Raw genomic sequence first — 14,253 nt, 5'->3', positions numbered from 1 at the left:
GCACTTCAAAAGCTTAGCTGCTATGACCATACAACTCTAAAAGCTACGCATGGAAGCTCTGTGTTTCTCACCCAGGACACCCCACACAAAGCTATACCTGAAAGTTCCCTGTCAGTCACTCTATTTGTTGCCGATCCCTGAGGATGAAATGCTGTCTCCTAGATCTCTTACCTCACCAGCAAACACACCCCCTCGTGGTGAGTCTGCGGATTTTCAAGAAGCATCCAAGTTCTCTGCTTCCAGAGTGTTCTTATCAGCTTCTCATTCACAGCCTTGAAAAGCACAGCCTCTAATGCTTCAATAGAAAGCCTGGGGGAAAAGAGGCACAGAACTGTAGTAACCAATAGAAAGGCACAGCCTAAGCAGTCAGGAAACCCCAGTTACTTGTCAGGTCTGTTGTTCATTGACAGTTCATCCATTGACAGTATCCTGGGGACCACTGTTTTTGGAAGGACTTAATTCCAGGAGGTATTTCAGTCTCATACATCTCATATTACTAGTGTTGCTATGGACAACATTTTGCAGTCACTTTCTCCTATCTTCAAGGCGTATGGGCACTAGCACAGTACAGTAATATGGAAAAAATTCACAATCAGACCCCAAAAGCTGGGACACAGAGAGATTAGTGATCACTAATGGATATTTTGGGGCCTTATCTCCAGCGAGATGTGACAGGGTGCTGAGAGCTTGTACTTGGGGTCAGCACTCTGGTAACTACTAGTACTAATTAGCTTCCCCAGAGAAAGCCTAATTGGATAGAAATGTACCTGATTGCCTGGCTAGAGTGGGGCTATAGAATCAACAAACCTATTATCCCATTAATAAGGAATCTGCCTAAAGGGACACACAGAGGAGTGTTTGAGGGAAACAGAGAGCAAAAGAGACAAATGCTAGGAGAGCCTTTCAAAGGGAGTTCTCTGAATGGAAACACTTTCCCTCCATCTGGAGGAGGGACTAGAAAGCTGAGATATAATGTAACGGTGCTATGCATGGACAGGCGGATTAAAACACTGCACATAGTCTACACATCGGTATGTACAGACAAGAAAGTCTCAACACGGGCAACGACTCCTCCGAAGTTTGGAGAGTTTTATGACAGGAAATGGAAACCAGCCACAGAAGGTAGCGTTCTGCAAAGTGGGGCCTGAAAATAACCCTGATGTAGTTTTGGCTACCCTTAAAAGAGCAGCAGGTGGACCTGCGAGACACAGAGCAATGTGTGCCCTTCAACTGACACCACACAGCAGTGCGGATGGGAGGAGCTGCTGGTGCAGGACACTGGTTCCCAGGCATGACAGGGCCATGCGCCTCTCTGTTGGTCACAATGGCTCTTGGGAGCAGAGCCCTGTGGATGTGCAGAACCCAATGTCTATCTGCAGATCTCCGTGTCCAGGGGTAGATGTTTGTATTCGCGCAGGGCTCTAACCATTTTTTGCCTGTATTCTAACTCATTATCACTGACATCTCTGTTCTTTGATAATATACCAGTTCTTGTTTTCCCTATAAATACATCTAAGTGTTGTATGTTTTCCAGAGCTGAGTTCTAAAGTATAAGTGTAAGCAGGGCAGTGTGTGCTGAGCTTGTGTTTCTCTGTTTGGTTTAGTTTGGTGTTTGTTTGTTTGTTTGTTTGTTTGTTTGTTTGAAGGAGCTTCTAAAAGGTTTGAAATCTAGAAGCCTATGTTAATTGGCTGAGCCTCAGTGGGGGGAGGGGCTACCAGAGCTATATAAGCCTGTGAGTCCGCGAACAGGGAGCTTGGAGAGGGACTTTGGAGTGGGAGTTTAGAGGGCACTAGTGACTTCTGATCTTCTTTAAACCTAACTTTTATAATAATCTATATTCCAGAGATTTAATAAGCCCAGTTTTTACTTAAATTTATTCATAAAAAAATGGAGACAGAAGCCCAGCAGCAGAGTGGGGGCTATCCTGTTTATTACGTCGAGTGTAACATGTATGATTACCTGCCCTGTGGGCGAGTGGCGTATGTGTGCACCTGTTGCAAGGAGCTCCTGGCCCTCAGAGACCGAGTTCGGGCTTTGGAGGCCAGGGTGGCTGAACTGGAGGAGCTAACAGAGGTAGAGAGCTATGTTGATGAGACTTTCCAGGGCACTGTAGTACTGTCCCACCTCCAGTCTGAGAGTCCCAGTGCTCTTAAGGAGGATGAAAGTCTCAAGGGAACAGAGAATTCAATGGGAGCAGAGGGAAACCATCCCGTAGTTGGGACCCTCCTTCCCGAGGATGTTGCGGTATCCTCTCGCACCAACGATACCTCTGAGGGGGAGGGAATGCCAGATGTTAGGAAGAGGCAGGTGTTAGTAGTGGGTGATTCGATCGTTAGAAACATAGATAGTTGGGTTTGTGATGACCAGGAGAACTGTATGGTCACTTGACTGCCTGGTGCAAAGGTTGCGGATCTCTCGAGGTATCTAGATAGACTTATGTCTAGTGCTGGGGAGGAGCCGGTGGTCGTGGTACATGTAGGTATCAATGACATAGGGAAGGGTAGGAGAGATGTCTTGGAGGCCAAATTTAGGTTGCTAGGAAAGAGACTGAAATCCAGGACCTCTATGGTGGCATTCTTGGAAATGCTTCCAGTTCCACGCGCAGGACCAGGTAGGCAGGCAAAGCTTCAGAGTCTCAATGCGTGGATGAGAAGAGGGGTTTGGATTTATCAGGAACTGGGGACACTTTTGGGAGAGGGGGAGCCTATACAGGAAGGATGGGCTCCACCTAAACCAGGGTGGAACCAGACTACTGGCACTAAACATTAAAAGGCCGTAGAGCAGTTTTTAAACTAAGAGATGGGGGAACGCTGATTGGTGCGGAGATGCACGTACATCGCAGGGAGACTTCTCTTAGAGGAGAATCCGTTGATAGAGATTCTCTAAGCTGTAGTCAGAAAGAGAGGACAAAGAGACTGAGGCCTGAGGAGGCCTAGATAGTAGTGTTTGTGTTGCCAGAGGTTGGTGGTTTCAGGGAACTGACCTATAGCAAGCACAAACAAGACTTTCTCATATTAAAAGCAGGTGATGGTAAGGTGCCTCATAACCCTGAGAACTCCTGGGGAGTGTCACACAAATGGACTGGGATTCTCTTTGTTTTGCTCCCTTTCTTCTAATTACCTGCAAGGGTTGCCCTCACATAGTTGTTGTCCTTTTCTGAATAACCTCCTTCGGCTGCTCATCCTGGGCAAAGGCATCTTTTGTCTTAGGGTTTGGCTGATCTGCTGCAGGAGAACAGTAAACAACTCCGGGAACAGCTCCTGCACAGTTTTGCTCAGCTGCAATGCTGACACCACTTCAAAGATGGCACATGTTGCCTGAAAGGAGAGCATGGTAAAAGAAGAGGTCTCTTCCTAACACTATCACACTCTCTCCCCTTCTGATACCTGCTGGACTAAATTCTCACTCCTGTCACTAACTTGATGAATGACCGAGAGCAATTCACTCCATGTGTGCCTTAGCGTCCCATAGCTGTAAAAATGTGTACGACCTATCAAAGCATGTTGTGAGTTGTACAAAACATCTGCAAAGCACTGTAAGAAATCTGATTCAAAGACTTTCTAATTGCCAGATAGTATTAAGTGAATCAGCCACATACTCTAAATCTGCCATCTGTTGTTCCACAGAAAGCACAGCTGGAATCCAGGAAACAGTACTTCAGAAAAGAAGTGCCCATATGACAATATTATACCACTCATCTAGCTTTCCATCAGCATGTTTGTCACAAGGCAGAGAAATACATGTCTGTCGTCTAACTTACTGTGAGAGGTACAGCAGCTGCTAAATGCAGGTCAGTTTTTGTCTCTGAGGTCATCCTTCCTTCTTGGCTTGTTGGAGTCTTTATTTTTTCTATTAGGACCTTTAGGACTTGAGGGGCGAGCAAGGGATCTGTCCCCAGAGATCTCCACAGCTCAGTGGTGTCACTGCAATTTAACATAAGTTATATGTGACCCCCTGGAGACTTTTGTGGCTCTGACTATATGCATCATATTCAAGTAAAGAACACATTTTCTCCTTGACTATGATCAGGGCTCACCAACCGCGCTGTCCGGCGAACAGTGCATGCACAGATCGTTCTGCGCATGCACAGGTCGCCCGAACCCGGCTCTTCCAGGTTACAATCTACACGCCATGGGTGAGTAGATTGTATTATTTGTCAAGCCCTGCCTATGATGAGCAAGTTCAGAGTGCTGTCCTCCTTATATGGTCCTCATGTTTTACATATTGAGTTTCTAGTTACAGAACTAAGTTAAGTATCCCGAAATAGCTACCCCACATTTACACAAGCAGCCCGTTATTTTGAAATATTTTTCAAAATAATGGGCACACTATTTTGCCATCCCAAGAAACTTTGTTGCATGAGGGATAAGGGATGGCTTGAAATAGCGCATTATTTCGACATTTGGTGCTGTGTAGAAGCACCACATTACAAAATAGGCTATGCAAAATATGATACGCAATTTGCGGAGTGCAAATTGTGCATCTTATTTCAAGTTTAGGGTGCTGTATAGACACAACCCTAGTCTTACTGCACCATAACCATTAATGCTAGACTTCAGAAGGAAAGGACACAGAGCTCTAATCACAGTTCCTGTTTTCCTACTTCTCAGTAGATATGGAATCATGAGCATATGATGCCCAAAGATCTGGGGCCTGGGAGACAAGTTGAAGAAAGAAAAATGATCTTCCTACTAACTGGATGTACAACTACGAGAACAAATATTTGTGGCTAGCCCATGACCTCTTCACAAATGGCATTCCCTGGCCTCTATTTGCCAGAATGGGCATGTTCTGTTCACTCCCTATGGGGCACCTGGCATTGGCCACTGTCTGAAGACAGGATCCTGGGCTAGATGGACATTTGGTCTGACCCACTACAGCCGTTCTTATGTTCTTAGATTCCAGCACTGATGACTGATAATTCAGCTAGGGATGTTTGAATGAAATGATAGATATGCTTACCGCCCTGTCTTTAAGTACCAAGAATGACAACTCCATTCCAGCAGCCATACCCTTGCTGATACCAAAAGCCTGGTATCCTATCCTGGCTAATCAGCCAGGAATTTGGATTTGAAGCTTTCATGCTACCAGAAAACGAACAGTCACTGGCAATTTCCAGGGTGATGTTAGTTCAGGGGTCTGGAGAGGCAAAAATCCACTCCAGTGATGCCAGTAAAGGGAAGTCTTTAGGATGCCAAAGCAACTATTAATTAATGGAAACAGAATGACACTTAATTTCTCCCTGCACCCACCTTGACATGGTCTTGGACCTTTCTGCAGAAAGACCCAAGCTATTAACCTTTAGGAATGATCTCAAACTGTCTGTGGCTTAAATGAAGCCTTACATCTTCCAGTGAAGCCGTGGGATCCATGGTTACCAAAATGAACACTGTAAGGAGCAGTATATACCTGTCCATCGGCAGATGTTTGATGAGGAGGCTGAAGATCACTGCCTCTAGGTGATGGTGAGCAAGAATGGACACTGACTCCACCAGGAACTGCCTCAAGCTACCCTGCTTGATGGTAGGCATATAAATATATATTCTACTCAGGATATCTGACACCTGGACAGAATAAAACCAGAAAAAATGTCCCTTTTCCATTCTCTCCATTCATTCTGCAGAACCAAAACGTTTATTTAGTCGTTTAGCAATTTGCTGTTCTTGTAGAAAATCCTCCCTTCAAAAAACAAGTATTTAGACATGGCTGCATAGATTTAACCCACAAAAATTATACATATCTCTGCGCATACCTGGCTGCAACACCGGGTTAAGACATGCTGAGGCCCGAAGCTATGTCAAGTTAAAGAGGCCTCATTGCATTTCCAAAAAAAAACATGTATTATTCTAACAGAAAGGAAAATGAAAATAGAAATAATAAAGTTATCTATCTATCTATCTATCTATCTATCTATCTATCTATCTATCTATCTATCTATCTATCTATCTATCTATCTATCTATCTGTACATAGGCAAAGAGGCAAGTAAAAACTAGCAATTTTGGGGTATTTTTAGAGACCCCTCATTATCTGAGGCCCTAAGATGTAGTTCACTTAGCTTGTCTCTTGGGGCCGGATATTCTCTTTTTGCATTTTACTCGGAGTCTAATTTTTCCAAGCCTTTCATGGCTGGAAACTGTGACAACAAGATAGACAAATAATCAAGCATCTTCCTTTTCACTTGGGGTACGGTTACACTAGCTCATTAGTTCGAGCTAGGTAGGGTAATGAGGGCAAGCAGAGTTGCAAATGAAGCCCAGGATTTAAATATCCCAGGCTTCATTTGCATGTTCCTGGGTGCTGCCATTTTAAAATCCCCCTTAATCCGAACACCGTGCCCGCGGCTACATGCGGCACGGAGTAGGTAGTTCTAATTAAAGATCCTAATTCCATGAGGAGTAACGGTAGTTCGAATTAGGATCTTTAATTTGAACTACCTAGTCCATGCCGCATGTAGCCGCGGGCACAGAGTTCGGACTAAGGGGGATTTAAAAATGGTGGTGCCAGGGAACATGCAAATGAAGCCCGGGATATTTAAATCTCGGGCTTCATTTGCAACTGCGCTTGCCCTCATTACCCTACCTAGCTCGAACTAACGAGCTAGTGCAGATGTACCGTTAGATTATCTCTGTCTTCTGCTGTTGATTCCCCCATTGCCTGACTCAGGATAGGAACACAGATGGAATTAACTTCCAATCCCAGGGGGAGAAACAGCAAGACTTGTGTTCACTGCAAATGATGGCAAAGACCTGAAAGCCTGCAGGTTAGCCAGAAAAACCTCTCCAGCTTCTATTTTACCTCATCCAGCATGGCACCTCCACACTCCTTCAGGATGATCTTCATCCACAGACCGGCTGCTGTGGCACAGGAGGGACTAGCAGACAGCATACCATCCAGTATGGCCTCAATAAAATCTGTGGCTTGGTCAGAGGGAAAGTACTTACTAACCACCTGTGGACAGATCAAAACCAGGAAAGATTGCAATGATAGTCGGCTCCAGTACTTTTAAGAAAGGAGACCTAAGAGCTGTATAGGAAAATATGTATTCATCAGCAAATTGCTAATTGGGCTCATATCTGGCAAGGCAGTTGCAATTAAAATTTTCTCTGTAATCTTTCTAGCTACCACATCTCTATTCTACACTAATAATATCAGGTTAGATCTTAGATTGTACAGTTAGCACAACATTGTATGGGACAAACAGGATGTAAATTTCCAGTTTATATTCTATGATGTACATGACATCTTTTCACAAAATATAAAAGTATGCAATGAGATGCATGCACACAAATATAGGTTCAGGTAAACACACAAGGTGCCAAGACTGGTTTCTCAGCTTGATGTCCCGCTCACATATTTCCCCCCTGGATGGATGGATGGATGGATGGATGGATGTGCGCACGCACATGCATGGGCATGTTCATGCAACTGTCTGGAATCTGTTTTTTACATGGCATTCATAGCATATACCTATGAAAAGCATGTTACTGATTACACATGAATGCCTCACTCCCATAGCTCGCTCCAAGTGTGGAAAGACATCACGAAAGCATAAAACAATCATGGAAACATAGAATACTAGGACTGGAAGGGACCTTGAGAGGTCATCGAGTCCAATCCCCTGCCCTCATGGCAGGACCAAATACTGTCTAGACCATCCCTGATAGACATTTATTTAACCTACTCTTAAATATCTCCAGAGACGGAGATTCCACAACCTCCCTGGGCAATTTATTCCAGTGTTTGGCTACCCTGACAGTTAGGAACTTTTTCCTAATGTCTAACCTAAACCTCTCTTGCTGCAGTTTAAGCCCATTGCTTCTTGTTCTATCCCCATAGGCCAAGATGAACAAGTTTTCTCCCTCCTCCTTATGGCACCCTTTTAGATATCTGAAAACTGCTATCATGTTCCCCCTCGATCTTCTCTTTTCTAAACTAAACAAACCTAATTCCTTCAGCCTTCCCTCATAGGTCATGTTCTCTAGACCTTTCATCATTCTCGTTGCTCTTCTCTGGACCCTCTACAATTTCTCCACATCTTTCTTGAAATGCGGTGCTCAGAACTGAACACAATACTCCAATTGAGGCCTAACCAGTGCAGAGTAGAGCAGAAGAATGACTTCTCATGTCTTGCTCACAACACCCCTGTTAATGCATCCCAGAATCATGTTTGCTTTCTTTGCAACGGCATCACACTGCTGACTCATATTCAACTTGTGGTCCACTATAACCCCTAGATCCCTTTCTGCCGTACTCCTTCCCAGACAGTCGCTTCCCATTCTGTATGTATGAATCTGATTGTTCCTTCCTAAGTGGAGAACTTGGCATTTGTCTTAAACTTCATCATATTTACCTCAGACCATTTCTCCAAGTCATTTTGAATTATGACCCTATCCTGCAGATTAGTCGCAACCCCTCCCAGCTTGGTATCATCTGCAAACTTAATAAGCGTACTTTCTATACCAATATCTAAATTGTTGATGAAGATATTGAACAAAGCCGGTCCCAAAACAGACCCCTGTGGAACCCCACTTGTTTGCCTTTCCAGCAGGATTGTGACCCATTAATAACTACTCTCTGAGTATGGTTATCCAGCCAGTTATGCACCCACCTTATAGTAGCCCCATCTAAGTTGTAAATACCTAGTTTATTGATAAGAATATCATGCGAGACTGTATCAAATGCCTTACTAAAGTCTAGGTATACTATATCCACCACTTCTCCCTTATCCACAAGACTCGTTATCCTATCAAAGAAAACTATCAGATTGGTTTGACATGATTTGTTCTTTACAAATCCAGGCTGGCTGTTCCCTAGCACCTTGCCACTTTCCAAGTGTTTACAGACGATTTCCTTAATTACTTGCTCCATTATCTTCCCAGGCACAGAAGTTAAACTAACTGGTCTGTAGTTTCCTGGGTTGTTCTTATTTCCCTTTTTATAGATGGGCACTATATTTGCCCTTTTCCAGTCCTCTGGACAAGGGAAAATGAATGGTGCACAGCCACTAGAACAGTCACTTAGGATACGTCTAGACTACAGGCTTCTGTCGACAAAGAGCGTCTAGACTACATTGAGTTCTGTCGACAAAGCAAGCTGCTTTGTCGACATGGCAGTGTAGTCTAGACGCAACCCTACAGGCAATAACACCATCTGTCGACAGAACTCTGTCGACAGAAGGTGTTATGCCTCGTAAAATGAGGTTTACCAGCGTCAAGAAAACTGCTGAGTTCTGTCGACGTTATGTTGACAGAACTCAGCGGCAGTGTGGACGCAGGTATAGTTTTGTCGACAAAAGTCCACTTTTGTCGACAAAACCCTGTAGTCTAGACACACCCCTAGTGTCTGTTACCTTAGCCATTTTGCAAGATGCTTGAAACAGAGCCTCAGGGTCTGGAGTTGTTAGTGCCTCACGGAGACATCTCAGCTCCTCCTCTGCTGACCCCAGGTTTCTGCACTGACCTAGGATAGAGAAAAGGAGAAAAAGTATGGCAACATTTCATAAAACTGAACCTCTGATCCATAGATAATCTTTAAGGGAAAGCTGTCCTGCTCTGTCATCTCCCTCTCCCCACCCCACTCTGCAGAGGGGGGGACATATGGGCATATGGCAGGGGAGAGAGTGTGTGTGAGACAATGTGTGTGTGTGTGTGTGTGTGTGTGTGTGTGTGAGAGAGAGAGAGAGAGAGAGAGAGAGAGAGAGAGAGAGAGAGAGAGAGGGACATGCTGGCTGCCAGAGAAATCTTAGAAACAGTGCACTGCCTCTTTAGATAGGCACTCCGTTACTCACCATACTTCAGACTGGAGCAGCACTATTGTATGTGTCCCTCTCCCCAAACTCTGCTCTGCAGAGATGATGACAGGGGCAAAGGGGTCACCCTGACTTCTGCACGCCTCCCTGCTCACCTCCCCTCCACACACCACTAGCAGCAGATAGGATGGAGCAAGGTCGGAGAGGGGCAGCTGAACACATGCTGCTGGCATGCTTGCTAATCAGCTGAGCGCTCCAGACAGAAATTCTGGGGAGAAGGGCAGATCTGGCCTGTGTGCTATATTTTGCCCACCCTCTAATATTTGCAGATTATTTATTATTTGTGCAGTTCTCTTCCAGCAATGTACTTACAAGGCCCCAATCATTCTGTTATATAAGTGTCGCTAACAAGACAGAAAGAATTACAGATGGAAAAAAGGGTCATTACAACAATGAAAGAAAGTGAAGAGTTACTTACACCTGCTCATGGTCTCCTCACCTTGTATATTGAGAATACAGTTGATACAGTCAACCACCCACTGACGCGATGAGGTAATTGAAGCACAGGTATATGGTGCTAATAGCCCAATCAGATATCCAAAGTGATCAAAAGTTTCCTGAGGCTAATTAAAAAAGAATGAAGAATGAAAGTTCTCCGGCTATACTGGACATTATTTGCCTTCCTTATTGTGAACTCCATTACTGTACCTGGGTACGGCACATTGGAAAACATAATCCTTGTTGTACATGCAAATTGATGGGGTCTAAATTAGCTGTAGCACTCAAGAAAAATCTCAGAGTCATTGTGGATAGTCCTCTAAAAACATCTGTTCAACACGCAGCTGCAGTTAAAAATGCTAATGGTATGTTAGGAACCACTAGGAAAAGGGATGAATAATAATATGATAAATAATAATAAATTAGCAATAGGGATATATTACCGACCACCTGACCAGGACAGCGATACTGACATTGAAATGCTGAGGGAGATTAGAGAGGCTACCAAAATAAAGAACTCTATAATAATGGGGGACTTTAATTACCCCCATATTGACTGGATACATGTCACCTCAGGAAGAGAAGCGGAGATAAAATTTCTCAATGGCTTAAATGACTGCTTCTTGGAGCAGCTGGTGCAGGAACCCACAAGGGGAGAGGCAATTCTCGATTTAGTCCTGAGTGGAGTGCAGGATCAGGTCCAGGATATAACCGTTACCGGACCGCTTGGGAATAGTGACCATAATATAATAACATTCAACATTCCTGTGGTGGGAAGAACACCTCAGCAGTCCAGCACCCTGGCATTTAATTTCAAAAAGGGGAATTACACCAAAAATGAGGAGGTTAGTAAAACAGAAATTAAAAGGCACAGTGACTAGAGCAAAGTCCCTGAAAGCTACATGGAAACTTTTTAAAGACACCATAACAGGGGCCCAACTTAAATGTATACCCCAAATTAAAAAACATAGCAAGAGACCTAAAAAAGAGTCACCGTGGCTTAACCACCATGTAAAAGAAGCAGTGAGGGACAAAAAGGTATCTTTTCAGAAGTGGAAGTCCAATCCTAGTGAGATAAATAGAAAGGAACATAAACACTGTCAAATCAAGTGTAAAAATGTAATAAGAAAAGCAAAAAAAGATTTTGAGGAACAGCTAGCCAAAAACTCAAAAAGAAATAACAAAATGTTTTTTTAAGTACATTAGAAGCAGGAAGCCTGCTAAAAAACCTGAGGGTCCCTTAGATGATTGAGCTATAAAAGGAGCAATCAAGGACTATAAAGCCATTGCTGAGAAACTAAATGATTTCTTTGCTTCAGTCTTCACGGCTGAGGACGTTGGGGAGATTCCTGAATCTGCACCGTCCTTTGTGGGTGATGAATCTGAGGAACTGTCCCGGATTGAAGTGTCATTAGAGGAGGTTTTGGAACAAATAGAAAAACTGAATGTTAGCAAATCTCCGGGACCGGATGGCATTCATCCAAGGGTTCTAAAAGAACTCAAATGGGAAATTGGTGAGCTATTATCTGTAGTTTGTAACCTATCCTTTAAATCGGCTTCCGTACCTAATGACTGGAAGGTAGCTAATGTGACACCAATATTTTAAAAGGGCTCTAGAGGCGATCCTGACAATTACAGACCGGTAAGTCTAACTTCAGTATCGGGCAAATTAGTAGAAACAATAGTAAAGAATAAAATTGTGAAGCATGTAGAAGAGCATAATTTATTGGACAAAAGTCAACATGGTTTCTGTAAAAGGAAATCCTGTCTTACTAATCTGTTAGAGTTCTTTGAAGGGGTTAACAAACATGCAGACAAGGGGGATCCAGTAGTTATAGTATACTTGGATTTTCAGAAAGCCTTTGACAAGGTCCCTCACCAAAGGCTCTTGTGTAAATTACATGGCCATGGGATAAGAGGGAAGGTCCTTTCTTGGATTGAGAACTGGTTAAAAGACAGGAAACAAAGGGTAGGAATAAATGGTAAATTTTCAGATTGGAGAGGGGACCAATCCTGGGACCAATCCTTTTCAACTTATTCATAAATTATCTGGAGAAAGGGGTAAGCAGTGAGGTGGTAAAGTTTGCAGATGATACAAAACTGTTTAGGATAGTCAAGACAGAAGCAGACTGTGAGGGACTCCAAAAAGATCTCACCAAACTGAGTGATTGGGCAACAAAATGGCAAATGAAATTTAATGTGGATAAATGTAAAGTAATGCACATCGGGAAAAATAACCCCAACTATACGTACAGTATGATGGGGGCTAATTTGGCTACGACAAATCAGGAAAGGGATCTTGGAGTTATCGTGGACAGTTCTCTGAAAACTTCCACGCAGTGTGCAGCGGCGGTCAAAAAGGCAAATAGGATGCTGGGAATTATTAAGAAAGGGATAGAAAATAAGACCCAGAATATCTTATTACCCCTGTATAAAACTATGGTCCGCCCACATCTTGAATACTGTGTACAGATGTGGTCTCTTCACCTCAAAAAAGATATTTTGGCCTTTGAAAGGGTTCAGAAAAGGGCAACTAAAATGATTAGGGGTTTGGAACGGGTCCCATATGAGGAGAGGTTAAAGCGACTGGGACTTTTCAGTTTAGAAAAGAGGAGACTGAGGGGGGATATGATAGAGGTCTATAAAATCAAGAGTGGTGTGGAGAGGGCTGATAAAGAAAAGTTATTTATTAGTTCCCATAATAGAAGAACTAGAGGACACCAAATGAAATTAATGGGTAGCAGGTTTAAAACTAATAAAAGAAAGTTCTTCTTCACACAGCGTGTAGTCAACCTGTGGAACTCCTTGCCAGATCAGGCTGTGAAGGCTAGGACTATAATAGAGTTTAAAGAGAAGCTAGATAATTTCATGGAGGCTAGGTGCATGAAAGGCTATTAGCCAAGGGATAAAATGGTGTCCTTGGCCTCTGTTTGTCAGAGGCTGGAGAGGGATGGCAGGAGACAAATCGCTTGATCATTGTCTTCGGTCCAGCCTCTCTGGGGCACCTGGTGCTGGCCACTGTCGGTAGACAGGATACTGGGTTAGATGGACCTTTGGTCTGACCCAGTACGGCCGTTTTTATGTTTTTATGTTCTTATGTTCTTATGTTCTTATCATGCCACTGTTTCAAATCCATGGTACACCCACACCTTGAATACTGCAAGCAATTGTAGTCCTCCAACTTAAATAAAGTTAGGTTATAATTGGAAAAAGTTCAGAGAAAAGCAACAAAAATGATATGGGATATGGGACAACTCATACAAGGAGAAGTTAAAAGGACTGGGACCATTCATCTTAGAAAAGAGATGCTTACAGGGGGGTATGATAGAGCCATATAAGATGATCAGAGATGCATGATATGGGTGTCCCTATATCTCTGACTGCCTGGGGCTGGGACTGGACAACAGGGGAGAGATCACTCAACAATTGCCTTGTTCTGTTTGTTCCCTCTGATGCATATAACACCCACCACTGTCAGAAGACAGGATACATGAACCATTTGTCTGGGGGATCCAGAATGGCCATTCATGTTTTATGTTCTTATCTGATTAAATAGAAATAGAAATTCAACTTTAACAGCCTGAGAGTATAAGAATGCATCTATGACACTGACACAGCCAACCTATGTGTGACCCACAATAACTTAACAAGCGGCACTGCAATTGTATCAAGACAAGTCACTTATATGTTATTTCAAAGGGTGTGTCTAGACTACTGAGTTTTGTCGACAAAAGTGGACTTTTGTCGACACAACTATACCTGCATCTACACTACCGCTGAGTTCTGTCGACATAACGTCGACAGAACTCAGCAGTTTTGTCGACGCTGGTAAACCTCATTTTACGAGGCATAACACCTTCTGTCGACAGATTTCTGTCGACAGAAGGTGTTATTGCATGTAGGGTTGTGTCTAGACTACAGGGTTTTGTTGACAAAGCAGCTTGCTTTGTCAACAGAACTGAATGTGTCCAGACCCTCTTTGTCGACAGAAGTTTTGTCGACAG

General features: G+C 43.5%; 1 protein-coding gene across 1 annotated transcript in view; it reads right to left on the bottom strand.

Annotated features, from left to right (window-relative positions):
• Positions 1–14,253, bottom strand: part of LOC142824853 (maestro heat-like repeat-containing protein family member 2B) — a 39,413-nt gene that overhangs the window by 13,952 nt on the left and 11,208 nt on the right. The window contains exons 11-17 of the mRNA XM_075916641.1: positions 10,251–10,374; positions 9,353–9,462; positions 6,799–6,951; positions 5,411–5,565; positions 3,762–3,924; positions 3,122–3,318; positions 172–309 (exon numbers count right to left, since the gene is read on the bottom strand). Of these exons, the coding sequence (XP_075772756.1) occupies positions 172–309; positions 3,122–3,318; positions 3,762–3,924; positions 5,411–5,565; positions 6,799–6,951; positions 9,353–9,462; positions 10,251–10,374 (1,040 nt within the window). The remainder of the gene's footprint in view (positions 1–171; positions 310–3,121; positions 3,319–3,761; positions 3,925–5,410; positions 5,566–6,798; positions 6,952–9,352; positions 9,463–10,250; positions 10,375–14,253) is intronic.

The sequence above is a fragment of the Pelodiscus sinensis genome, unplaced genomic scaffold (assembly GCF_049634645.1).
Source record: "Pelodiscus sinensis isolate JC-2024 unplaced genomic scaffold, ASM4963464v1 ctg44, whole genome shotgun sequence".
NCBI classification, from domain to species: Eukaryota; Metazoa; Chordata; order Testudines; family Trionychidae; genus Pelodiscus; species Pelodiscus sinensis.
This window is presented reverse-complemented; position numbering and strand designations above follow the sequence as displayed.